Source organism: Heptranchias perlo, chromosome 25 (assembly GCF_035084215.1).
Source record: "Heptranchias perlo isolate sHepPer1 chromosome 25, sHepPer1.hap1, whole genome shotgun sequence".
Lineage (NCBI taxonomy): Eukaryota > Metazoa > Chordata > Chondrichthyes > Hexanchiformes > Hexanchidae > Heptranchias > Heptranchias perlo.
The window spans coordinates 6197107-6222040 of NC_090349.1; the positions used below are offsets into that span (position 1 = coordinate 6197107).

At 45.0% G+C, this 24934-nt stretch overlaps 1 protein-coding gene across 2 annotated transcripts in view; it reads right to left on the reverse strand.

Moving 5' to 3' along the window:
* The window catches only part of LOC137341960 (uncharacterized), a 64967-nt gene extending 42553 nt beyond the window's left edge, over positions 1-22414 (reverse strand). For both annotated transcript variants that reach the window (XM_068005509.1, XM_068005508.1), the window contains exons 1-2: positions 22314-22414; positions 10531-11259 (exon numbers count right to left, since the gene is read on the reverse strand). In XM_068005509.1, coding sequence (XP_067861610.1) covers positions 10531-11160 — 630 coding nt within the window. In that variant the 5' untranslated portion in view covers positions 11161-11259; positions 22314-22414. The remainder of the gene's footprint in view (positions 1-10530; positions 11260-22313) is intronic.
* Between the last annotated feature and the right edge of the window lie 2520 nt (positions 22415-24934).

The window sequence follows — 24934 nt, forward strand, 5'->3', positions numbered from 1 at the left end:
TTTTTGTGTGGGAAAGGAGAAGTGTGATTTGAAATCTTGTCCCAGAGGAAAGGGTTAGAATGTGGCAAATTTTGCGAGGAAAAGACGACTGAGTCATGCCTTTCATTTCATGGCATGGTACTACACACGAGCGGGACCAGCAACACAGCAAAAGGAGTGGAACAAGCGACCGAGAGCAGAACGGGGACATAACGCTGAGAGCAACTCAGACACAGGCAGAAGTTTGAAAGAATTATATCAGGGGACAGCAGGGTTATTGGTTGGAGAGTAATACATTTTTTGCTCTCTAAGCTAGAGGAGTGGTTTAAACTGGGAACTAGGAACCTATAACTTGCTAATACTTAAATTAATAACTTAAACTACATAAATTAGTCTAAGAAAAACTAAAAATAAACCAAGCGAATTAATTACATAAAAACTTTAATTAAGTGAATAAATAAAACAAGGTTGGATAGAGATGGCAGTGCAGGTGGTGTGCTGTAACTGCAGCATGTGGAGTCAGGCAGGGCTGTCCTCTTTCCTCTGTCTTGTTCGTGTGCTGCATCGAACCCTTTGCCGAGTCCATCAGGAGGGATGCGGGCATAAGAGGGGTGACAATCCCAGGCAGTGGAGGCACTCAGGTCAAGGCCTCCCTGTACGTGGACGACATCGCCGTCTTTTGCTCGGATCAGCTGTCGGTCCGCAGATTGATGAGCATCTGCGACCAGTTCGAACTGGCCTCAGGGGCCAGGGTAAATCGCATCAAGAGCGAGGCCATGTTCTTTGGGAACTGGACCGAGCGATCCTTTGTCCCCTTCACCGTCAGGTCGGATTACCTGAAGATGCTGGGGATCTGGTTCAGGGGGGCCGGGGCATGCACCAAAAACTGGGAGGAGCGTATTTCCAAGGTGAAGCAGAAACTGGGACTGTGGGATTGACGATCCCTATCGATCGTGGGCAAAAACCTGGTCATCAGGTGCGAGGTGCTCTCGGTGTTGCTGTACTTGGCACAGGTCTGGTCCATACCTCACTCCTACGCCGTGACAGTCACCCGAGCCATCTTCCGCTTTATCTGGAGATCATAAATGGACCGTGTCCGCAGGGACACGATGTACAAATCTCTGGAGAAAGTGGGGAAAGGCGTGCCCAACGTGGCCTCCATCCCGATGGCCACCTTTGTGTGCGGCTGCATCAAGCTTTGCGTGGACCCTTAGTACGAAAACACAAAATGTCACTACGTGCTGAGGTTCTACCTGTCCCCGGTGTTGCGAAGGATGGGCCTGGCCATACTGCCACGGAACACTATCCAGTTGGACCGTTCCGCCCCACCTGTCCCTTGTCGAAACATTTATGCAAAAAAACACTTGACCACAAGGCGATCAGTAAGTGGTCCGCACGTAACATCCTCGAGACCCTGCGGGAAAAGGAGATGGTGGATCCTGTCGGTTGTTTCCCCGAGCAGACTGTCAATGTCATTTGGCAGAATGCCTCATCACCAGAGCTTTCAAACAAGCACCAAGACCTAGCTTGGCTGGTGGTGAGAAGGGCCCTTCCTGTCAGATCCTTCATGCACTCCCGGACTCTCAGCGCCACTGCACACTGTCCCCGAGGAGGCTGCGGTGCAGACGAAACAGTCACCCATCTCCTTCTGGAATGCGCCTTTGCAAGGAAGGTCTGGAGAGAGTTGCAGTGGTATCTGTCCAGGTTCGTCCCGAGCAGTTCCGTAACACAGGACTCTGTGCTCTACGGGCTGTTCCCGGGGACGCACACCGAGACAGACATCAACTGCTGCTGGAAGACCATTAACTCGGTGAAAGACGCCCTTTGGTCTGCCTGAAACCTGCTGGTCTTCCGGTGCAAGGAACTGTCCTCGACCGAGTGTTGCAGACTGGCACATTCCAAGGTCCAGGACTACGTGCTCAGGGACGCACTGAAGATAGGTGCTACTGCCGCAAAGGCTCTATGGGGAAAGGCAACCATTTAGAGCCTTACCGCCATTGTATACCGAGGGGATGCAATCCCCTCGGTATACAATCCGGAAACCCCCCCCGGGCAGAATGTAAAATTCAAATTGCTGTAATGTACCTGTAATGAATCTGTAATCAATAATCTGTATTGAGTATAATGCAATGAGACACCCCCGAGTGTCATGAACTGTAATTATGTACAATGCGTTCATTGAACTGTACTTGATTTAACCTGCAAATTTATAATCTGTATTGTGTACGTTTGGAATGTGATATGAGAACTGTATTGTTGCAAATTTTATGAATAAAGTATATTTTTTGAAAAAAAATGGGATGCACTTAGCGGCCTGGGACCAGTGTCCTGGCGAATCGAATAACTAGGGCGGTAGATGGGGCTTTAAACTAATAAGAGCGGGGGATGGTTCAGGTAAGGGTAAATTTATAAGTCTAAAGAGAAAAGTCAAGGCTGTAGAGCAGAGTAGCGATTTGGGTAAAAACAAGCAGAGTGTGTCAGGAAGGGACAGAAAGTTTAACAAAGGTAATAGGATATTAGTGACTAAGGAAACATCAGGGAAAAACAGTAAAAAGTTAAAATTAAAGGCACGCTATCTGAATGCACGAAGCATTCGTAACAGGATAGAGATAAATGGCACAGAGATAAATGGGTTTGATCTAGTAGCCATTACAGAGACATGGTGGCAGGGTGTCCAAGGTTGGGAACTAAATATTCCAGGGTACTTGACTTTTAGAAAAAAATAGGGAAAAATGGAAAAGGAGGGGGTGGGTAGCCGTGATAATAAAGGATGAGATAAACAGAGTAGTGAGAAAGGAACTTAACTCAGAAAATCAGGATGTAGAATCAGTATGGGTGGAGCTAAGAAATAACAAGGGACAGAAAACATTGGTGGGAGCAGTTTACAGGCCCCCCAACAGTAGTTCTGGTGTTGGACAGAGTGTAAATCAGGAAATTAGAGGAGCATGTCACAAGGGTAATGCAATAATCATGGGGGACTTTAATCTTCATATAAACTGGGCGAACCAATTTGGCAAAAGTAGTTTGGAGGATGAATTCATGGAACGCATTTGAGACAGTTTTCTGGTACAATACGTTGAGGGAACAGGCTATTTTATATCTAGTATTGTATAATGAGATAGGGTTAATTGTTAATCTTATAATAAAGGATCCTCTGGTGAAGAGTGATCATATTATGATGAATTTCATATTGAGTTTGAGAGTGATGTAGTTAAGTCCGAAACTAGGGTCTTAAATTTAAACATGGCCAACTACGTAGGGTATGAGGGGCGAGTTGGCTACAGTTGATTGGGAAATTAGATTAAAAGATATGATGGCAGATAAGCAATGGCAAACATTTAAAGAAATAATTCATAATTCTCAACAAATATACATTTCCTTGAGGAATAAAAACTTCACAGTAAAAATGATCCAACCATAGCTAATTAGAGAAGTTAAGGATAGTATTAGATTATAAGAAGCTTATAATGTTGCCAAAAATAGTTTGCCCGAGGATCGGGAGGGTTTTAGGAATAGGCAAAGGATGATCAAAAAATTGATAAAGAGCGAGAAAATAGAATATAAAAACAGATTGTAAGAGCTTCTACAAATACGTTAAAAAGGAAGAAATTCGCAAAAGTAAACATGGTCCCTTAGAGACAGAGACAGAGACAGGAGAAATAATAAATGGGGAAATGAGGAAATGGCAGAGACAATAAACAAATATTCTGTATCTGTCTTCACACAAAAAACATACCGGGAACAGTGGGAACCAGGATCTAATGACAGTGAGGAACTTAAAGCAATTAAGATTAGTAAAACTACTGGAGAAATTAATGGGACAAAAAGCCGACAAATCCCCTGGACCTGATGGCCTATATCCTAGCGTTCTAAAAGTGGTGACTGCAGAGATAGTGGATGCATGGCTTGTGATCTTCCAGAATTCCCTAGATTCTAGAATGGTTCCCAATGGATTGGAAGGTAGCAAATGTAACCCTGATATTCAAGAAAGGAGACAGAAAACAGTTAGCCTGACATCAGTCGTCGGGAAAATGCTGGAATCCATTATTAAGGATGTGGTAACAGGGCACTAAGAACATCATAATATGATTAGACAGAGTCAACATGGTTTTATGAAAGGGAAATTGTATTTGACAAATTTATTAGAGTTTTTTGAGGATGTAACTAGCAGGGTTGATAAAGGGGAACCAATGGATGTCGTATATTTGGATTTTCAAACGGCATTCGATAAGGTGCCACACAAAAGGTTGTTACAAAAGATAAGGGCTCATGGGGTTGGGGGTTATATATTCGTGTGGATAGAGCATCATAGAAAGTTACGGCACAGGAGGCCATTCGGCCCATTGTGTCCGTGCTGGCCAAAAAAGGGCTATCCAGCTTAATCCCACTTTCCAGCACTTGGTCTGTAGCCATTTAGGTTACGGCACTTCAAGTGCACATCCAAGTACATTTTAAAATGAGTTGAGGGTTTCTGCCTCTACCACCCTTTCAGGCAGTGAGTTCCAGACCCTCACCACCCTCTGGGTGAAAAAAATTCTCCTCAGCTCCCCTCCAAACCTTCTACCAATTACTTTAAATTTATGCCCCCTAGTCACTGACCCCTCTGCTAAGGGAAACAGGTTCTCCCTAACCACTCTATCTAGTCCCGTCATAATTTTATATACCTCAATTAAATCTCCCCTCAGCCTCCTCTGTTCCAAACATCCCCAGCCTATCCAATCTTTTCTCAGCTAAAATCCTCCAGCCCTGGCAACATCCTCGTAAATCTCTCTGCACCCTCTCTAGTGCAATCACATCTTTCCTGTAATGTGGTGACCAGAACTGAACGCAGTACTCCAGCTGTGACCTCACTAGTGTTTTATACAGTTCAAGCAGAACCTCCCCGCTCTTATATTCTATGCCTCAGCTAATAAAGGAAAATATCCCGTAAGCCTTTTTAACCACCTTATCTACCTGTCCTGCTACCTTCGGGAATCTGTTTACATGCACTCCAAGGTCCCTCTGTTCCTCTACACCTCTCAGTATCCTCCCATTTATTGTGTATTCCCTTGCCTTGTTTGCCATCCCCAAATGCAATACCTCACACTTCTCTGGGTTGAATTCCATTTGCCATTTTTCTGCCCATCTGACCAGTCCATTGATATCTTCCTGCAGTCTACAGCTTTCCTCCTCACAATCAACCACATGGCCAATTTTTGTATCATCTGCAAATTTCTTGATCAAGCCCCCCACATTCAAGTCCAAATTATTAATATATACCACAAAAAGCAAGGGACCTAGTACTGAGCCTTGCGGAACCCCACTGGAAGCAGCCTTCCAGTCGCAAAAGCACCTGTCAATCATTACCCTTTGCTTCCTGCCACAGAGCCACTTTCCCTTGGATCCCATGGGCTTTTACTTTTTTGACCAGTCTATCATGTGGGACCTCGTCAAAAGCCTTGCTAAAATCCATGTAGACTACATCAAACACACTACCCTCATCAACCCTCCTTGTTACCTCCTCAAAAAATTTAATCAAGTTAGTCAGATACGACCGTCTCTTCAAATCGATGCTGACTGTCCTTGATTAACCCGTGCCTTTCTAAATGATGGTTTATCCTGTCCCTCAAAATTGTTTCCAATAATTTGCCCACCACCAAGGTTAGGCTGACTGGCCTATCTCTCTCTCTCCCTTTTTAAACAATGGTACAATAGTAGTCCTCCAATCCTCCGGCACCATGCCTGCAGCCAGGGAAGATCGGAAAATGATGGTCAGAGCCTCTGCTATTTCCTCCCTTGCTTCTCAACAGCCTGGGATACATTTCATGCAGGCCTGGTGGTTTATCTACTTTCAAAGATGCTAAACCCCTTAATACTTCCTCTCACTGTGTTTATCCCATCTAATATTTCACACTCCTCCTCAACTACAATCTCTGCATCATCCCTCTCCTTTGTGAATACAGATGCAAAGTATTTATTAAGAACCATACCCACATCTTCCACTTCCACACTGGTCACCTTTTTGGTCTCTAATAGGCCCTACTCTTTCCTCAGTTATCCTCTTACTCTATGTATTTAAAAACATTTTTGGGTTTTCCTTAATTTTACTTCCCAGTATTTTTTCATGCCCTCTCTTTGCATTCCTAATTTTCTTTTTAACTTCACCCCTGCACTTTCTATACTCCTCTAGGCTTTCTGCAGTATTGAGCTCTTGGTGTCTGACATGAGCTTCCCTTTTTTGCCTCATCTTACCCTGTATGCTCCTTGTCATCCAGGGGGCTCTAGATTTGGCAGTCTCACCCTTTTTCTTTGTGGGAACATGTTTACTCTGAACCCCTTGAATGCCCCCACTGCTCAGACACTGATTTACCTTCAAGTAACTGTTTCCAGTCCACTTTTGCTAAATCATTTCTCAGCTTAGTAAAATTGGCCTTTCCCCAATTTAGAACATAATTCAGTTAGATTAAATTGTTCTAAATTATGATCACTACCACCAAAATGCTCTCCCACTGATACTCCTCCCACCTGCCCAGCTTTATTCCCTAAAACTAAATTCAGAACTGCCCCCACTCTTGTTGGGCTTGCTACATACTGGCTAAAAAAGTTTTCCTGAATGCAATTTAAGAATTCTGCACCCTCTATACCTTTTGCACTGATTGTATCCCAGTTAATATTAGGGTGGCTGAAATCCCCTATTACTGCCCTATTGTTTTTGCACTTCAGAAATTTGCCTACATATTTGTTCTTCCATCTCCCTCTGACTGTTTGGGGGTCTCTAGTACAGTCCCAGTAGTGTGACTGCCCCTTTTTTGTTCTTTAGCTCAACCCATATGGCCTCATTTGATGATCCTTCTAACATATTATCCCTCCTCACAGTTGTAATTGTTTCTTTAACCAAAATTGCCACCCCCCCCTCCTTTTTATCCCCCTCTCTAACTCATCTGCAAACCCTGTAACCAGGAACGTTGAGCTGCCATTCCTGCACCCCTTAAGCCATGTTTCTGTAATAGCTAAGATATCGTAGTGCAACATGTCTATCTGTGCCCTTAGCTCATCTGCCTTATTCACTATACTCCTTGCATTGGTTTGCAGAGGATGGGTTAACAGACAGAAAACAGAGAGTAGGAGTAAACTGGTCACTCTCAGGTTGACAGGCTGTAACTAGTGGGGTGCCCCAAGGATCGGTGCTTGGGCCTCAGCTATTTACAATCTACATCAATGACTGAGATGAAGGGACCGAGTGTAATGTATCCAAATTTGCTGGAAAAGCTAGGTGGGAAAGTAGCTGTGAGGAGAACACAAGAGTCTGCAAAGGGATATAGACAGGTTAAGTGAGTGGGCAAGAAAGGGGCAGATGGAGGATAATGTGGGGAAATGTGAGGTTATTCATTTTGGTTGGAAAAAAATAGAAAAAAAACCATATTATTTTAAATGGTGAGAAACTTTAAATGTTAGTGTTCAGAGGGATTTGGGTGTCCTTGTACACGAAACACAAAGTTAACATACAGGTAGAGCAAGCAATTAGGAAGGCAAACAGTATGTTGGTCTTTATTGCAAGGGGGTTGGAGTACAGAGTAAGGAAGTCTTGCTGCAATTGTACAGGGCTTTGGTGAGACCTCACCTAGAGGACTGTGTACAGTTTTGGTCTCCTTACCTAAGGAAGGATATTCTTGCCTTAGAGGCGGTGCCAGGAAGGTTCACTAGATTGATTCCTGGATGAGAGGGTTGTCCCAAGAGGAGAGATTGAGTAGAATGGGGCCTATATTCTCTGGAGTTTAGAAGAATGAGATGTGATCTCATTGAAACATAAGAGTCTGAGAGGGCTTGATAGGGTAGATGCTGAGAGATTGTTTCCCTGGGCTGGAGAGTCTAGAACGAGGGGGCATAGTTGCAGCATAAGGGACGGAGATGAGGAGAAATTTCTTCACTCAGAGATTTGGCCTTCATTGCAAGAGGATTTGACTACAGGAGCAAGGATGTCTTACTGCAGTTATACAGGGCCTTGGTGAGACCCCACCTGAGTATTGTGTGCAGTTTTGGCCTCCTTACCCAAGAAAGGATATATTTGCCATAGAGGAAGTACAGCAAAGGTTCACCAGGCTGACTCCTGGGATGGCAGAACTGTCGTCTGAGGGGAGATTGGGTCGACTCGGCCTGTATTCACTCGAGTTTAGACGAATGAGGGGGGGATTTCAATGGAACATAAAATTCTGACAGGGCTAGACAGACTGGATGTTTCCCCTGGCTGGGGGATCCAGAACGAGCGGTCACAGTCTCATTCAGGATACAGGGGTAGGATATTTAGGACCCAGATGAGGAGAAATTTCTTCACTCAGAGGGTGGTGAACCTGTGGAATTCTCTACCACAGAAGGCTGTGGAGGCCAAGTCACTGAATATATTTAAGAAGAAACTAGATAGATTTCTAGACACAAAAGGCATCAAGGGGTATGGGGAGGGAGCGGGAATATGGTATTGAGATAGAGGATCAGCCATGATCATACTGAACGGCGGAGCAGGCTCGAAGGGCTGAATGGCCTACTCCTGCTCCTATTTTCTACGTTTGTGAATCTTTGGAATTCTCTATCCCAGAGGACCATTGATGCTCAGTCGTTGAGAATATTCAAGACTGAGATCGATACATTTTTGGACTCTAAAGGAATCAAGGGATATGGAGATTGGGCGGGAAAGTAGAGTTGAGGTCGAAGATCAGCCATGACCTTATTGAATGGCGGAGCAGGCTCAAGGGGCCGTATGGCCTACTCCTGCTCCTATTTCTTGTGTTCTTAACCAGGAGTGTTCCAGGATATACAGGGCTATGGTAAGCAGGAGTGTTCCAGAATATACAGGGCTATGGTAAGCAGGAGTGTTCCAGAATATACAGGGCTATGGTAAGCAGGAGTGTTCCAGAATATACAGGGCTATGGTAAGCAGGAGTGTTCCAGCATCAATTGAAGGCTGCCGGCCAAGGTAAGTGTAGGTTGTCCTTGAGCACACTTTCTGCCAGTCTTCCTCCACGAGTGAAGAATCATGAACTTTTGCTAATCCTCCCGCCCATGTTACCATATGTCCACGCAGCTGTAAAGAACAACCACAGGAAAACTGGCAATTATGAATGATACTGTGTTAGGAGGCACAGTAAGTTGTGTAGATGGGAGTAGGAAGTTACAAAGGGACATAGACAGATTAAGCGAGTGGGCAAAACTATGGCGGATACACATCACCCACGTGGGGTCCAAGAAAGTCAAATAGGAATATTTTCTTAATGGTGAGGAGCAATGGGATTTGGGTGTCCAGGTAAACAAATCACCAAAGGCTAGTGCACAGGTACAAGTAGTAATCAAAAAGGCTACTGGAACATTGGCCTTTATCTCAAGGGAGCTGGAATACAAAAGGGGAGGAAGTTATGCTTCAGTTGTACAGAGCCTTGGTCAGACCCCATCTGGCGTACTGTGTTCAGTTTTGGGCAATGAACCTCAGGAAGGATATACTGGCCTTGGAGGGGGCACAGGGCAGATTCACCAGAATGATACCAGGGCTTAAAGGATTAAATTATAAAGGACAGGCGGCATAAACTGGGCTTGTATTCCCTTGAGTATAGAAGGTTGAGGGGTGATCTAGTCGAGGTCTTTAAAATGATAAAAGGATTTGATAGGGTAGAGAGAGAAACTATTCCCTCAGGTGGGGAAATCCAGAACAAGGGAGCACAATAAAATTACAGCCAGGCTGTTCAGGAGTGAAATCAGGCAGGTAGTGAAAATCTGGAACTCTCCTCCCAAAATGCTGTGGATGTTGGGTCAATTGAAAATTTCAAGACTGAAATCGATGGATTTTTGTTGGGCAAGGATATCCAGGGATATGGAGCAAAGATGAGTAAATGTAATTGAGGTACAGATAAACCATGATATAACTGAATGGCAGAACAGGCCCGAGGGGCTGAATGGCCTACTCCCTTTCCAGTGTTCCAACCGTTTTCACTCAACTTTTGCACCATTTCACTCCAATTTTCTATTGGTGGTGATGGCTGAGAGGAGAGGGGAAGCAAAGAGGAGACAGCAGAAGGTGGGGTGCAATGAACTGCAAGTAGCTTCAGTTAACTCCACCACAGCCCAGTGAAGGGTTTGGACGGCAGGATCATTGGAGTCTCTCATTAAACAAGATCTACCCGTACGAAATTTTCATTAAAAATACAAGTTGACCATTTCCCGCTCCTTGCTGTTCCTAAAGCTTGTCCTTTCAACAAAATTATTTTTGTGCCAAATCGATTTACCAATCAGCTTGAAGAAAAAGTGGGGTAAAGGCAAAGGTAAATCCCAGCTTACTGATCCCAATAAACAAATAACTCTTAATTACCAACCTGTGACATTACAACAGTGACTACAATTCAAAAGTACTTCATCGCGTGCAAAGCATTTTGTGACGTCCTGAGGTCGTGACAGTTGCTATATAAAATGCAAGCCTTTTTCTTTCTATGACTTTCCAGCGCACAAGTAGCCAAAACAGCAACACAGCCAACTTCCCATCGAATACTGGCACACTAGTACTGCTTCCTGTAGCTTGCATTGGGTTCTCACCTGGTTACTGCCTGGCTTCATAACTGAACATGGCTTACTCCGTCGAACTACAAAGTGGCTCTTCCCTACAGCCCCTGCTCTCTTCCTCTGCACCAATCCAACTTCCCGAGACAACTTAACACTCGCTTTCTCCTCGCCTTCAGCACGAGACTCCAGCCTTCCCTCGCCACCGCCGTCGGTTGCCGACTCTTTACTCTTTGGCCTGGCATTCCGTTTCTTGGCACCAACATCTGGTGATCCAACCAGCCCGCTGTTAGCTACCTTCCGGTAGTTCAGTTTCCTGACCGTCCGTCCGCTGGATTTGAGCGTGTGGGTTCGGATTTGTGGCGCAGCCTCTGGGGCGGTGGGTTTGCTCTGGACGGACATCCTAGTCACTCTCCTACTCTGAAGCTCCTGAGCCAGCAGAAGGGAGGCAGCCTCCGACGTGGACAGCTGCCGACCCCGCTCCCCAAGTCTGTGGGCCGGTGGGACGGCCTGCGGCTGAGACGGTCTGCTCTGGACGGACATTCTAGTGACTCTCCTACTTCGAAGTCCGATGCACAGCTCCTGGGCCAGCAGAAGTGAAGCCGCTTCAGGCGTTGGCAGTTGCTGGCCCCTGCTCACACCTCCGCCTACAATAGCTGAAAGCATGACTCCTTTTGGACGGGCCTTCTCAGCAAGGGAGGGGTGGGGGGGGGGGGGGGGGATTTACACTGTTGATGTTTAGGCACTCATTTTACACAGCGACACCTATAAAAAAACAAAACAAAACTGTAGAACCCCTTGAAATGATTCCTAATTCTATGCTTAGAACACCCTTAAAAATTAGCCGCCCCATCCATTCACATCTAGAAGCAGAAGCCAGAGAAGTGATGTCCAGCCCTACTTACCAATGTTGGATTACTGTTGACCAATATTCATTGGGCTCTTTAACAACAACTTGCATTTATATAGCACCTTTAACGTAGTAAAATGTCCCAAGGCGCTCCATAGGAGCGTTATCAAACAAATTTTGACACCAAACCACGAGTTATTAAGACAGATGACCAAAAGCTTGGTCAAAAAAGAGGTAGGTTTTAAGGAGCGTCTTAAAGGATGAGGTGGAGGGGTTTAGGGAGGGAATTCTAGAGCTTCAAGCCTAGGCATGGCCACCAATGGTGGAGTGATTAAAACGAGGGATGCACAAGAGGCCAGAACTGGACGAGGGCAGAAATCTCGGAAGGTTGTAGGGCTGGAAGAGGTTACAGACGTAGGGAGGGACGAGGCCACGGAGAGATTTGAAAACAAGGATGAGAATTTTTTTAAACTGAGGCGTTCCCGGACCGGGAATCAATGTAGGTCAGCGAGCGCAGGGATGATCCGTGAACGGACGATGCGAGTTAGGACACGGGCAGCAGAGTTTTGGATGAGCTCAAGTTTATGGAAGGTGGGAGATGGGAGGCCGGCCAGGAGAGCGTTGGAGTAATCAAGTCTGGAGGTAACACAGGTATGAAGTGGGATTCCTGACCGCTTTCCCCTCCCTGGCGCAAGGAGGACCAGACTCATTGCTGGGCCCCCACTGCTGCATCAGCTGGAACCAGGCAGCTCAGTAACACAGCGAGAATCGAAGCAGATCTGTCTAGTTCATTACCGTAGCACACAATCACTGAGCTTTCAGAGACCCTCACTTGATTTTTCCTTTTTAAACGCCATCTATTAGGAGAGACAGAAGTCAGGTAAATATCTGCTATAAGTTTTAGGGTTATTTTCTTTTTAAAAAAGGACACTGCTATATTGACGATTGCCGTGCTGTAGGTGCGCTGCACCAACAGATGGTCAGAATTAGTGGAGGACTGTTAGCAGCATGAGGTTAGCTGACTGTATCGCAAGCTCTCAATCTCCAAAATCTTCACACCGACACCAGCAGCTGCACAGATGGTCTGCCACCAGCAAATGTGCTGTCTTAGAATCTGCTACCATCAGTGGGACCACCACAGCATCCCACAACTACAGCAACACCATCCCCATCCCCACTTGCATTTATATAGCACCTTTAACATAGTAAAAACGTCCCAATGCACTTCACTGGAGTTATTTTCAAACAAATTTTGACACCAAGGAGATATCAGAACAGGTGACCAAAAGCTCAGTCAAAGGGGGAGGTTTTAAGTAGCGTCTTAAAAGGAGGAGAAAGAGGCAGAGAGGTTTAGGGAGGGAATTCCAGAGCTTAGGGCCTAGGCAGCTGAAATTATGCTGCTAGCTTGTCTCTGCCCCCGCCCTCTCTGAGCAGTAACACATTCTCTCAGGTCCTGCTACATTACAGAATGTACATTAAAATTACAATTGCATAGTATTTGCAGATAAATGCAACTAAATCCTTACTCAATTCTGTTTGGGCCATTACCCATTAGCAGGAAGCTTTATTGACTTGTACACGGTCCACCTACTGCAGTGCAGTCTATGTACTTGGTACCACTATTCAGGGAAGGGGAAAAAAAATCACACTTAACCATTGCATATCAACTTTAGGAGATACCTTACTTAGTAATACTCCTAGTACATCTGCTCAAATTGCCCTCACCACAAGTGACAGACTTGTAAGCACCAGAAACTCTAGTTTCAAAATACTCAAAAAAAATTGAAAATACTCGATTCGACACAATCCAAGTCTGGAAGAACAGAATTGATGTCTGGACTGCTCGCTTTCCTCAACTGGGCTCAACATGAAAGCTTGACGCACCCACCAATATAACTGAAATCCTGGTGACAGCACAGGAGTGGGAATTCCCCCATCTCCAGTCACAGCCTGTACATCAGTCTCACGGACTGGCAAACATCCCACTGGCTCATTATACGTACTTTCTCGCAGCTGGTATCAGCCTGCAGCGTCATACTTTACTTGTCACAGTCCTCACAAGGAGCCTGTTTTAACCGGCCCTTTATTGAATTCTACGCTTTTTATTAGTTAAAAGGTTAGGTGATTTGCATGACCACTGCACTGTTTTGTATGGATGTAAAGCACAAACAGTGCAGTGGTCATGCAAATCACCTAACCTTTTAACTAATAAAAAGGGTAAAATTCAATAAAAAGCTGGGGGGGGGGCGGGCGGGAGGGCGAGCAAGCCAGCGGCGCCCGGACGGGCAGGCGGGAGAACGAGCGAGCGAGGGTTGCGTGGGTGGGTGGGCGGGAGAGCATGTGTGCCTGCGTCATGAGGGGAAATTTATAAATTGAATCAGGAAATTCAAGGCAACAGAGCAATGTAGTGATTTGGGGAAAGATAAGTAGTGTGGTAGGAAGGGACAGAGAGTTTACTAATAATAGAGCAACAACAAGTCAGGTTAAAGCTGGAAAAAAAATGGTAAAAATCAAAATTGAAGTCTCTTTTTCTGAATGCATGGAGCATTTGTAACAAGATAGATGAATTAGTTGCACATAGAGATAAATGGGTTTGATCTAATCGCCATTACAAAGACATGGTTACAAAGTGACCAAGATTGGGAACTAAGTATTCCAGGGTACTTGACATTCAGAAAAGACAGGCAGAATGGAATAGGGGTGTAGCCCTAATAATAAAGAATGACATAAGGACAGTGGTGAGAAAGGATCAGGAAGTAGAATCAGTATAGGTGGAAATAAGAAATAACAAGAGGCAGAAAACAGTGGTGGGTGTAGTTTATAGGCCCCCTAATAGTAGCCATACCGTTGGACAGAGTATTAACCATGAAGTTATAGTAGCTTGTAACAAAGGTAATAAAGTAATCATGAGAACTTTAATCTGCATATAGACTGAGCAAATCAAATTGGCAAAGGTAGTTTGGAGGACAAGTTCATGGAATGTATTGGAGACAGTTTCCTAGAGAAATACATCATGGAACCAACCAGGGAACAGGCTATTTTAGATCTTGTACTGTGTAATGAGACAGGGTTAATTAGTAATATCTCAGTAAAGGATCCTCCAGGGAAGAGCGATCATAATATGATGAATTTCACATTGAGTTTGAGAGCAACATACTTAAGTCCAAAACTACAGCCTCAGATTTAAATAAAGCCAATTACACAGGTATGAAGGGCGAGTTGTCAAAGGTAGATTGGGAAATTAAATTAAAGGGTATGACGGTTGAAAAGCAATGGCAAACATTTAAAGAAATATTTCAATATTCTCAACAAATATACATTCCATTGAGAAATAAAAACTCCACCGGAAAAGTGATCCACCTAATCCACCTAACTAAAGAAGTTTTTAAGGATAGTATTAGATTAAAAGAAGAAGAGGCTTATAATGTTGCCAAGAGTAGTAAGCCTGAGGATTGAAAGAGTTTTAGAAACCAGCAAAGGACAACCAAAAAACTGATCAACAGGGAGAAAATAGAATATGAAAGTAAACTAGCAAGGAATATAAAAACAGATTGTAAGAGCTTCTACAACCATGTAAAAAGGAAGAGAGTAGCAAAAGTAAATGTTGGTCCCCTAGAGGCTGAGATAGGTGAAATTATAATGGGGCAATTAGGAAATGGCAGATGCATTAAACAAATATTTTGTATCTGTCTTCACAGTAAAAGACACAAAAACATACCAGAAATAGTGGGGAACCAAGGGGCCAATGAGAGTGAAGAACTTAAAGCAATTAATATCAGTAGAGAAAAAGTACTGGAGAAACTAATGGGACTAAAAGCTGATAAATCCCCTGGACCTGATGGCCTACATCCTAGGGTTCTAAATTAGGTGACTGCAGAGATAGTGGATGCATTGATTATGATCTTCCAAAATTTCCTTGATTCTAGAACAGTCCCAGCAATTGGAAGGTAGCAAATGTAACCCCACTATTCAAGAAAAGGAGGGAAGAGAGAAAACAGAGAACTACAGGCCAGTTAGCCTGACATCAGTCATTGGGAAATGCTGGAATCCATTATTAAGGAAGTGGTAACAAGGCACTTAGAATATCATAATATGATTAGGCAAAGTCAACATGGTTTTATGAAAGAGTATCTGTGTTTGACAAATTTATGTGAGTTTTTTTGACGATGTAAGTAGCAGCATAGATACAGGGGAACCAGTGGATGTAGTACATTTGGATTTTCAAAAGGCATTTGATATGGTGCCACATAAAAGGTTGTTCCACAAGATAAGGGCTCATGAGGTTGGAGGTAACATATTAGCATGGATAGAGGATTGGTTAACGGACAGAAAACAGAGAGTAGGGATAAAGAGTGCATTTTCGGGTTGACAGGCTGTGACTAGTGGGTACCGCAAGGATCAGTGCTTGGGCCTCAGCTATTTACAATCTATATTAATGACTTGGATGAAGGGACTGAGTGTAATGTATCCAAGTTTGCTGACGACACAAAGCTAGGTGGGAAAGTAAGCTGTGAGGAGGACACAAAGTCTGCAAAGGGATATAGACAGATTAAGTGAGTGGGCACTGTGGTGGAAGATGGAGTATAATGTGGGGAAATGTGAGGTTATTCACTTTGGTAGAAAGAATAGAAAAACAGAATATTTTTAAATGGTGAAAAACTATTAAATGTTGGTGTTCAGAGAGACTTGGGTGTCCTGGTACAAGAAACACAAAAAGTTAGCATGCAGGTACAGCAAGCAATTAGGAAGGCAAATGGCACACTGACTCTTATTGCAAGGGGGTTGGAGTACAAGAGTAAGAAAGTTTTACTACAATCATCCAACAGGGCTTTGGTGAGACCTCACTTGGAGTACTGCGTACAGTTTTGGTCTCCTTATCTAAGGAAAGATTTTTTTTTTTATATTCGTTCATGGGATGTGGGCGTCGCTGGCGAGGCCGGCATTTATTGCCCATCCCTAATTGCCCTTGAGAAGGTGGTGGTGAGCCGCCTTCTTGAACCGCTGCAGTCCATGTGAAGGTTCTCCCAAGGTGCTGTTAGGAAGGGAGTTCCAGGATTTTGACCCAGCGACGATGAAGGAACGGCGATATATTTCCAAGTCGGGATGGTGTGTGACTTGGAGGGGAACGTGCAAGTGGTGCTGTTCCCATGTGCCTGCTGCCCTTGTCCTTCTAGGTGGTAGAGGTCGCGGGTTTGGGAGGTGCTGTCGAAGAAGCCTTGGCGAGTTGCTGCAGTGCATCCTGTGGCCGGTGGTGAAGGGAGTGAATGTTTAGGGTGGTGGATGGGGTGCCAATCAAGCGGGCTGCTTTATCTTGGATGGTGTCGAGCTTCTTGAGTGTTGTTGGAGCTGCACTCATCCAAGCAAGTGGAGAGTATTCCATCACACTCCTGACTTGTGCCTTGTAGATGGTGGAAAGGCTTTGGGGAGTCAGGAGGTGAGACACTCGCCGCAGAATACCCAGCCTCTGACCTGCTATCGTAGCCACAGTATTTATATGGCTGGTTCAGTTAAGTTTCTGGTCAATGGTGAGCCCCAGAATGTTGATGGTGGGGGAATTCCACGATGATAATGCCATTGAATGTCATGGGGAGGTGGTTAGACTCTCTCTTGTTGGAGATGGTCATTGCCTGGCACTTATCTGGCGCGAATGTTACTTGCCACTTGTGAGCCCAAGCCTGGATGTTGTCCAGGTCTTGCTGCATGCGGGCTCGGACTGCTTCATTATTTGAGGGGTTGCGAATGGAACTGAACAATGTGCAATCATCAGCGAACATCCACATTTCTGACCTTATGATGGAGGGAAGGTCATTGATGAAGCAGCTGAAGATGGTTGGGCCGAGGACACTGCCCTGAGGAACTCCTGCAGCAATATCCTGGGGCTGAGATGATTGGCCTCCAACAACCACTACCATCTTCCTTTGCGCTAGGTATGACTCCAGCCACTGGAGAGTTTTCCCCCGATTCCCATTGACTTCAATTTTACTAGGGTTCCTTGGTGCCACACTCGGTCAAATGCTGCCTTGATGTCAAGGGCAGTCACTCTCACCTCACCTCTGGAATTCAGCTCTTTTGTCCATGTTTGGACCAAGGCTGTAATGAGGTCTGGAGCTGAGTGGTCCTGGAGGAACCCAAACTGAGCATCGGTAAGCAGGTTATTGGTGAGTAAGTGCCGCTTGATAGCAATGTCGACGACACCTTCCATCACTTTGCTGATGATTAAGAGTAGACTGATGGGGCGGTAATTGGCCGGATTGGATTTGTCCTGATTTTTGTGGACAGGACATACCTGGGCAATTTTCTACAGTCGGGTAGATGCCAGTGTTGTAGCTGTACTGGAACAGCTTGGCTAGAGGCGCAGCTCGTTCTGGAGCACAAGTCTTCAGCATTACAGCTGGGATGTTGTCGGGGCCCATAGCCTTTGCTGTATCCAGTGCACTCAGCCGTTTCTTGATATCACGTGGAGTGAATCGAACTGGCTGAAGACTGGCTTCTGTGATGGTGGGGATATCCTGGTGTACGAGGATAGGTCAATGTCATGGTTCAATGCTTGAATTCACTGCTCAGTCATGATTCTTCAGTCATTTTAAAGCAACTTATGAAATAAAATGAATGCAGCGAACTTCAAGTTACCACCCTCCTGAAGACATAACTGTGCAGGCATTTAACGTTCAAAGTGGATACCCGAGAGGGAGAAAATCCACAATCACCATACACATTGCTGCTGAGCACCATCCAGAGATTGCCAGACATTCATATTCACGCACTTTCCAGGAGTCACTGGATAGGGATTAGGAGCGGAATGGGAGCACAGGTGAACAGTAGCTCCATTGTATATGGGGGACCAGAGAATGTTTGTGCGAAACTTCCCCCCAGGTGAACGAGTGGGGTGGGGTAAAATCTACAATAATGCAGGCTGTACATGTGAAAGGAGCAAACTCGGTGAGAGGCGAATGTCCTTTTTTTGTTGCACAATAATAAAGAGAGCTTCTAATTTCTCAGCCGGGGAGAGGGGACAGGGGGTGGAGAAAGGGGTGTGAGCGACTGGCAGAGGGGAGGGGAAGTTTCTCCTGAATTCCCTCATAATTTCAAAGATCTTATTTAAAAATGCGCAAATTGGCTGCTATGTTTCCCACATAACAGTTAGAACACTTTGAAAAGTATTTCATTGGCTTTGGGACATCCCGAGGTTCTGAACAGCACTATAGATTGTTCTCAATTTTAGTTTATAACCATTTATGAAATGTTTGTAACTACGCGCTCTCTGCCACCATTTTTGGGCTCCCAGTTCCCGTGAAAGAATTTGTACACCTGGGGGCATGTGACCAAATAGGTGCAGACACTCAAGCCAGGTATCCTTCATGAGGCATGCAACTTTCAGCATTCTTGGCTGTATAATGGGTGCAAATCTAGTGTCAGGAATCAGAACTATTTTTAAATGTTTGGTTATACCAGTAGTAAAATTATCCAGAATTTCTTTAGCTATAATAGGTTGATAACTTTTCTTTTCCCCAGTTCCCGAAGACCCCAATTCTTGCTAGCGTACAGTTCAACAGACACTTGAGCCCCCTAGTATCTGGCCCAATATACACGAGCCAAGATAATAGGCTATTCAACAGGAGGAAGCATCACAGCTGCCCCTGATCCTATCCACACTGTGCTTTTTCTAATGTTCATAGCTTGAAAAAGGTTCAGAGAAGGGCCACTAGATTGATACCTAGTTTAAGGGCCCTTAGTTATCAGGACAGACTTAGTGAGTTGGGGCTTTTTAACTTTGCAAAGCATAGACTTCATGGAGATAGGTCTTTGCAATATTGAAGATACCTGGTTTGAGTGTCTGCACCTATTTGGTCACATGTCCCCAGGTGTACAAATCCTGCCACAGAAACTGGGAGCCCAAAAATGGTGGCAGAGTGTGCATATTTACAAACATTTCATGACTAATTATAACCTAAACCTTGTAACAATCTAAGAACTTGCATGGGTCAGTACCACACCAAGCAGCTGCCCACTCAGCAGTTGGGGAGCAGATCCACTATAGTCAGCAGAGAGGGGGGGTAAAAAATGCTCAACATCTTCAGTGTCCCTCATACACAGGTCAAGGTGTGATGTCAGGTGTCAAAAGCGGCTCAGTGGGAGCACTCTCGCCTCCAAGTCAGAAGGTTGTGGGTTTGAGTCCCACTCCAGAGACTTGAGCACATAATCCAGGCTGATACTTCAGTGCAGTACTGAGGGAGAGCTGCACTGTCGAAGATGCCGTCTTCCAGATGAGATGTTAAAACGAGGCCCTGTCTGCCCCCTCAGGTGAGCATAAAAGATCCCATGGCATTATTTTGAGAAAGAGCAGGAGCATTCACCCCAATATCCTGGCCAATATTTATCCCTCAACCATCATCACTGAAAAAACTGTTCATTATCACATTGCTGTTTGTGGGAAGCTAGATAAGTACATGAGGGAGAAAGGAGTAGAAGGATATGCTGATGGGGTGAGATGATGTAGGGTGGGAGCAAGCTCGTGAGGAGCATAAACACCGGCATAGACCAGTTGGGCCGAATGGCCTGTTTCTGTGCTGTAAAATTCTATGTAACTCACACAACAGCTTCATAGTACAACAGCATAACTTACAAGTCACCAGATGTAGCCAGGATTGTGGGCAAGCCTCCCGATCTCACTGTTCTGCAGGGTAGTGGGAATGGCTGAGCAAGCACTTGCAATGACCTGGTAACAGCCTGCAAGAGCCACTGCAGCCCTGCACTAGAATATGGAGAATATCTTGACGTTCCTTCTCCTGCTGCATTATTCACATTGCTGCAAGGAAGTTACTGAAGAGATGTGCCCAAACAAAGTGATCTGGAACACAGTCCCTGCCAGGAAATAAAAATGGTCCTCCAATTATTTTTTTTCAATTGCATAAGCACCTTGGACAAATTTTTCCATTCACAAGAACAGGAACCACATTCCAAAGATGACAGAGAAAAGGCTGTTTTGCTTTCACAAACACAGTGACCATGACAATCTAGTTCACCTTGCCCAGAACTGTAGAACCAGAGGACACTTGGAGGGGAATTTCAAAACTAAGCTGCAGAAACAATATTTCAGTGAGCAAGTGGTCAATCTATGGAACAGACTCCCATGGGAGATGATGGACGCAGATAGCATTGATTCACTCAAATTAGTTCGATTTCTTTCAGAAAATAACATTTTGGGATACAGTATATGAGTAATTTGAGACGACGTGGTAAGTGTAGCATGCTTGAGGGGTAAATGACGACTTTGGACCCATGGTTCCCAAAGCTCTCCAGCACTGAGCATTTCCTCATGTCATTTCTGGATCTGTTGCAGACTAATGGATAAGAAATTGATTGCTATGATTAGTCAACAACACCACCATCATTGTATCTTGCGACTACCAGGATGGTAGAAAGCAAACTAGATGGACCCTGGTCTTTTATCGTCTAGCTGTTCCTATGCTACAAAGGGAAGGGTTTGATGCAGGGAGGAGACAGACAGTACCCACATTTACTAGCTGCTTCAAATTCACATCAAATCCACTGGCAGAAAAGCAAAAGATCTTTACTCCTTACATTTTCTAGGGGTATAGCCTCACTAGGGTTAAAGTAGCAAACACAACCCAAATCGCCTCTTTTTAAAATATTAGTTGACTCCAGTTTTCAACAGCAAGGTTGCAATATTACAAACCTTAGACTGTCAGAGTTTTCATTCTGTCACTCCGGGTTAGATTCAAACCCAAGTCTCAGAAGTGAAAGAAGGGAAATAACATTCACTACACAAGGACCAGGCAGGAAATTTATATACTTCAGGGGGCAGCCATTGCTCCAAACCCAGGAGCTCACATGTGGAGTTCAGGTCACACTGACCCTGAAATTATTCATCACACAAGGTGCAAACAAACTGGGACTGTAAACAGGATACAACTGTCATCACACGATTGCAGTCCCACACATCCCAGTCACCTGGCAATCTGCTCCAGCACTCCCTAGTCAGGATCCTACCATTTTGCTTTACATATCTGACCCCAGCAACTCCCAATGACTTAGAGCACAATCCACCCATATAATATAGATAACTGCAAATTTAAAATAAGAAACACTAGAAATTTACAGCCAGTCCATCAGCACCTGTAAAGGGAAAAGGACAGTAGCATTTTGGGATTAATGTTAATTTTCTGTTAATTAATTAGCTGGTCAGGCAGCATCTGTGGAGAGAAGGAGGTAGGGTTAACATTTCAGAACCATTTTGGGGATGGACACTCCCCATCAGAACTGAAAAAGAGTTTATACCCAAAACATTAACCCATCTGCTGATGGATCTGATGGGTATTTCCAGCATTTTCTACTCACTGCATTTGCTTAAGTGGGTTCCACTCAGACTCACTATGTGTGTGTGTGTGTGTGTGTGTGTTTTTAAAAAAAAAAAATCTCACATCTCACTCCTGATATTTCCCCCAAAGTTGACAGCAACAATCTGAATGGTAAACGAATCTCCCTCAGGACCACAGACCCCTTTACCTGAAGACAGGCAGGGGGTCTGGCCTAATCGGAGCACCAATACCTCAATATACAACCGTGTGACCTTGCAAACCAACTGTATAAATTACATCCCGATTCAAATATGTTGACAGTTCAAACTAAAAAAAAATAAAAACTTATTATTCTCACTTTTAAAATACAACACCCAAACCTTTCCCCGCATAATAGAAAAACGTCCCATAAATTTTGTAATTGAAATGCATAACTGGATCTTATTAAAGTAAATATTTTTGCAATAATTCCCCCCCCCCCCATCTGATTTGCATGGAGACAGTTTCCTGCACCAACTGTTTGCGTTAGTCACTTGATCGATGAGGGAGGGGAAGGGGGGGGGGGGGGGGGTGAACGCCAAGAGTAACCCGCTTCCCCACCCCACCTCTGTGAGGCTGTGCCGGGCTATCTGCGGGTCGGCTTACGGTACCTGAAGGCTCTGCCTGGTGTCCCGGCCTGAGTGGTGCTCCGTTGCCGGGGAGGCTGCGCTGCTCCCTCTCCCTCTCCCTCTCTCTCCAGCACCACCGCCCGGCTCGGTGTCACGCGGCCGCGCGCACATTCGTTACTTTTTTTTTCCGCTTCCTGCCAGCGCCACGCGGGCTGAGAGCGCTCCTCCCATTGGTCCGCCCGCTCGCTACATGTATCCAATTCCAGGTAACCAGCGGGCGCCGCCGGCCAATCGGCGCGCTCCTTTCATACCCTCCCCGGGGCAGCATTCCAATCAATGGTGAAAAAGGGGAGCAGCGCAGGGGGGAGGAGGTCACCATGGAAACAACACCCCCCTCTCCCCTCCCCTCCCCTCACACAAAAAAAAGTTCCTCATAGAAAAATAAGACGTCTGAGAATTAGTCTGGTAAGCTTTCCCTCACAGGAACTTTGTGGGCTTTCTTTCCAAAGATGTTGTGAAGGTTTTGATTCCTCTAACCGGAGCAGTTTGCAGCCCTGTGGGGTTGACTCACCTTATTTGAGCATTCCTGTCACTACACTTGCGTAATCTGGAAATGGAATAAGGAGTGGAGTGGGGTCGGGTCGGGTCGATGCTTAGTTTTGCTTTCTTTTTCAAAAGAACCGAATTGCCACTGCAACCCCCATGTAGCTGACTGCGATGGTCCCAGTTTGTACCCACTGGCTTTTCCACATTCTCGTCACCTACACTTTTTTTTTACATGACACGGGACGTTTTTATTGCCCTCTGAATTTCTCCCCGCCTGTCTGGAGCAACGTGTCTCCATAGGCATTGCTTGCTCTTCCCCGCCCAATTGGCCGTTCCTCACTCGTGAGTATAGTCAGGGAGTGCCGGTGGAGCCTTGCCTAACGTCCATGGCCATGTGCACTTCCCAACAGAAGCCACTGGATAACGATCAAGAGTGGGAACCCGAGCATAGGGATACTGAGCCTGATTGTTCTGTCCTTTACTGTCACCTCAACTGTGATCAGCTAACTCAATAGAGACCATGGATCAAAGCTGGTACTTTCTGGTCTCGGAGTTAAGCTGGAGCACTTTTAAGGTAAATCACAACAGTAGAACAAAGTGTTACAACTTCTGAAAGATCAAATTAGGACCAATATCAGGTGTGACTCCTTCGTGCAAAGACTGATCAACATGTATTTCTGATGGGGTAGCAGAGGCAAAAACTAAGGTTCATTCAAGATGCACTTGGATGATGCAATAGGGAGAACAGAAAACATATTTTTCCCAGGTGGATGAGTTAAGATGGATGAGTGTCCTCCCTCAACTCTATTTTTCATATGAAGTTCATGTTAAAATACTCACTCTATAAAATTAAACACTTTTTCTGGGGTTTTTTTAACTCAAAAGTTTCCTAGTTCTAATTTGTTGAATTAGGCAGGCCTCTTCACCCCATCCTTTCATTCCATTGTGGCATGAGTCTCCCAACTCAAAAAGCTAAGGTGAAATCATTTAGCGGACAGGAGACAGATGAATTGCTAGGAATGTCCCCAACAGTTCAAGGTGTACACAGGATCTAACAGTAGGAGTCTAACAAAGAAGGTTAAGAGGAGATCTATTAGGAATGTTCAAAATTATGGGAGGTTGTGATAGAATAAATAAGGAACACCAATTTCCACTGGTCAGTGAGTCGGCAACTAGCAGGAATAATCTTAAAATCCTGGCCAAAAGAACAAAGGGAGAGGTTGGGAGAATGTTTTTGTGCAGAGGATTGTTAGGATATGGAATGTTCTACTAGAAGCAGTGATGGAATCCGTTACAGCTCTTAAAAGGGAAGTGGATAAATATTTGAAAAAATTGAAAGGATGTGGGGAAACAGCATGGAACTGGCATGGTTGCGACGGCCAGTTGCCTCCTGTAATGTAAAATTCTCCAGGGTAGAAATTCCAATTCTGCACTCACTATCCCACTACTTGCTCATTCACTTCAATTTGTTTTGGTCATGTGTCTGCATGGTGGAGACACATCACCCATACTCAAACCACTGAGAAACAGAACAGTTCCTTGATGAATGCCCGTGCCACTGGACTCAGTATCCACCCTCTCAAACCCCTTGCGCTGTGGCTGCATTATGCACAATCTACAGGATGCACTGCAGCAATTCCACCAAGATTACTTTGACAGCACCTCACTCACCTGCGACCTGTACCACTGAGAAGGACAAGAGCAGCAATGACATGAGAACGCCACCGTCTCCTAAAATTCCTTCCAAGTCGCACCCCATCCTGACTTGGACGAATATCGTTGTTCCTTCATTGTCGCTGGGTCAGTATCCTGGAATTCCCCACCTAACAGCACTGTGGGAGCAACATCACCACAAGGACTGCAGCGGTTCAAGGAGAAGACGCACCACCACCTTCTCAGGGCAACTAGGGATGGCCACATTGGAACAAAAATATAAAAACAAATCCTTACAAGTGGAGTTTCTGTTTGCCCAGCATAAAATAAGAACATAAGAAACAGGACCATATGGCCCCTCGAGCCTGCTCCACCATTCAATAAGATCATGGCTGATCTTCTACCTCAAGTCCACTTTCCCGCTCTATCCTCATATCCCTTGATTCCCTTAGTGTCCAAAAATC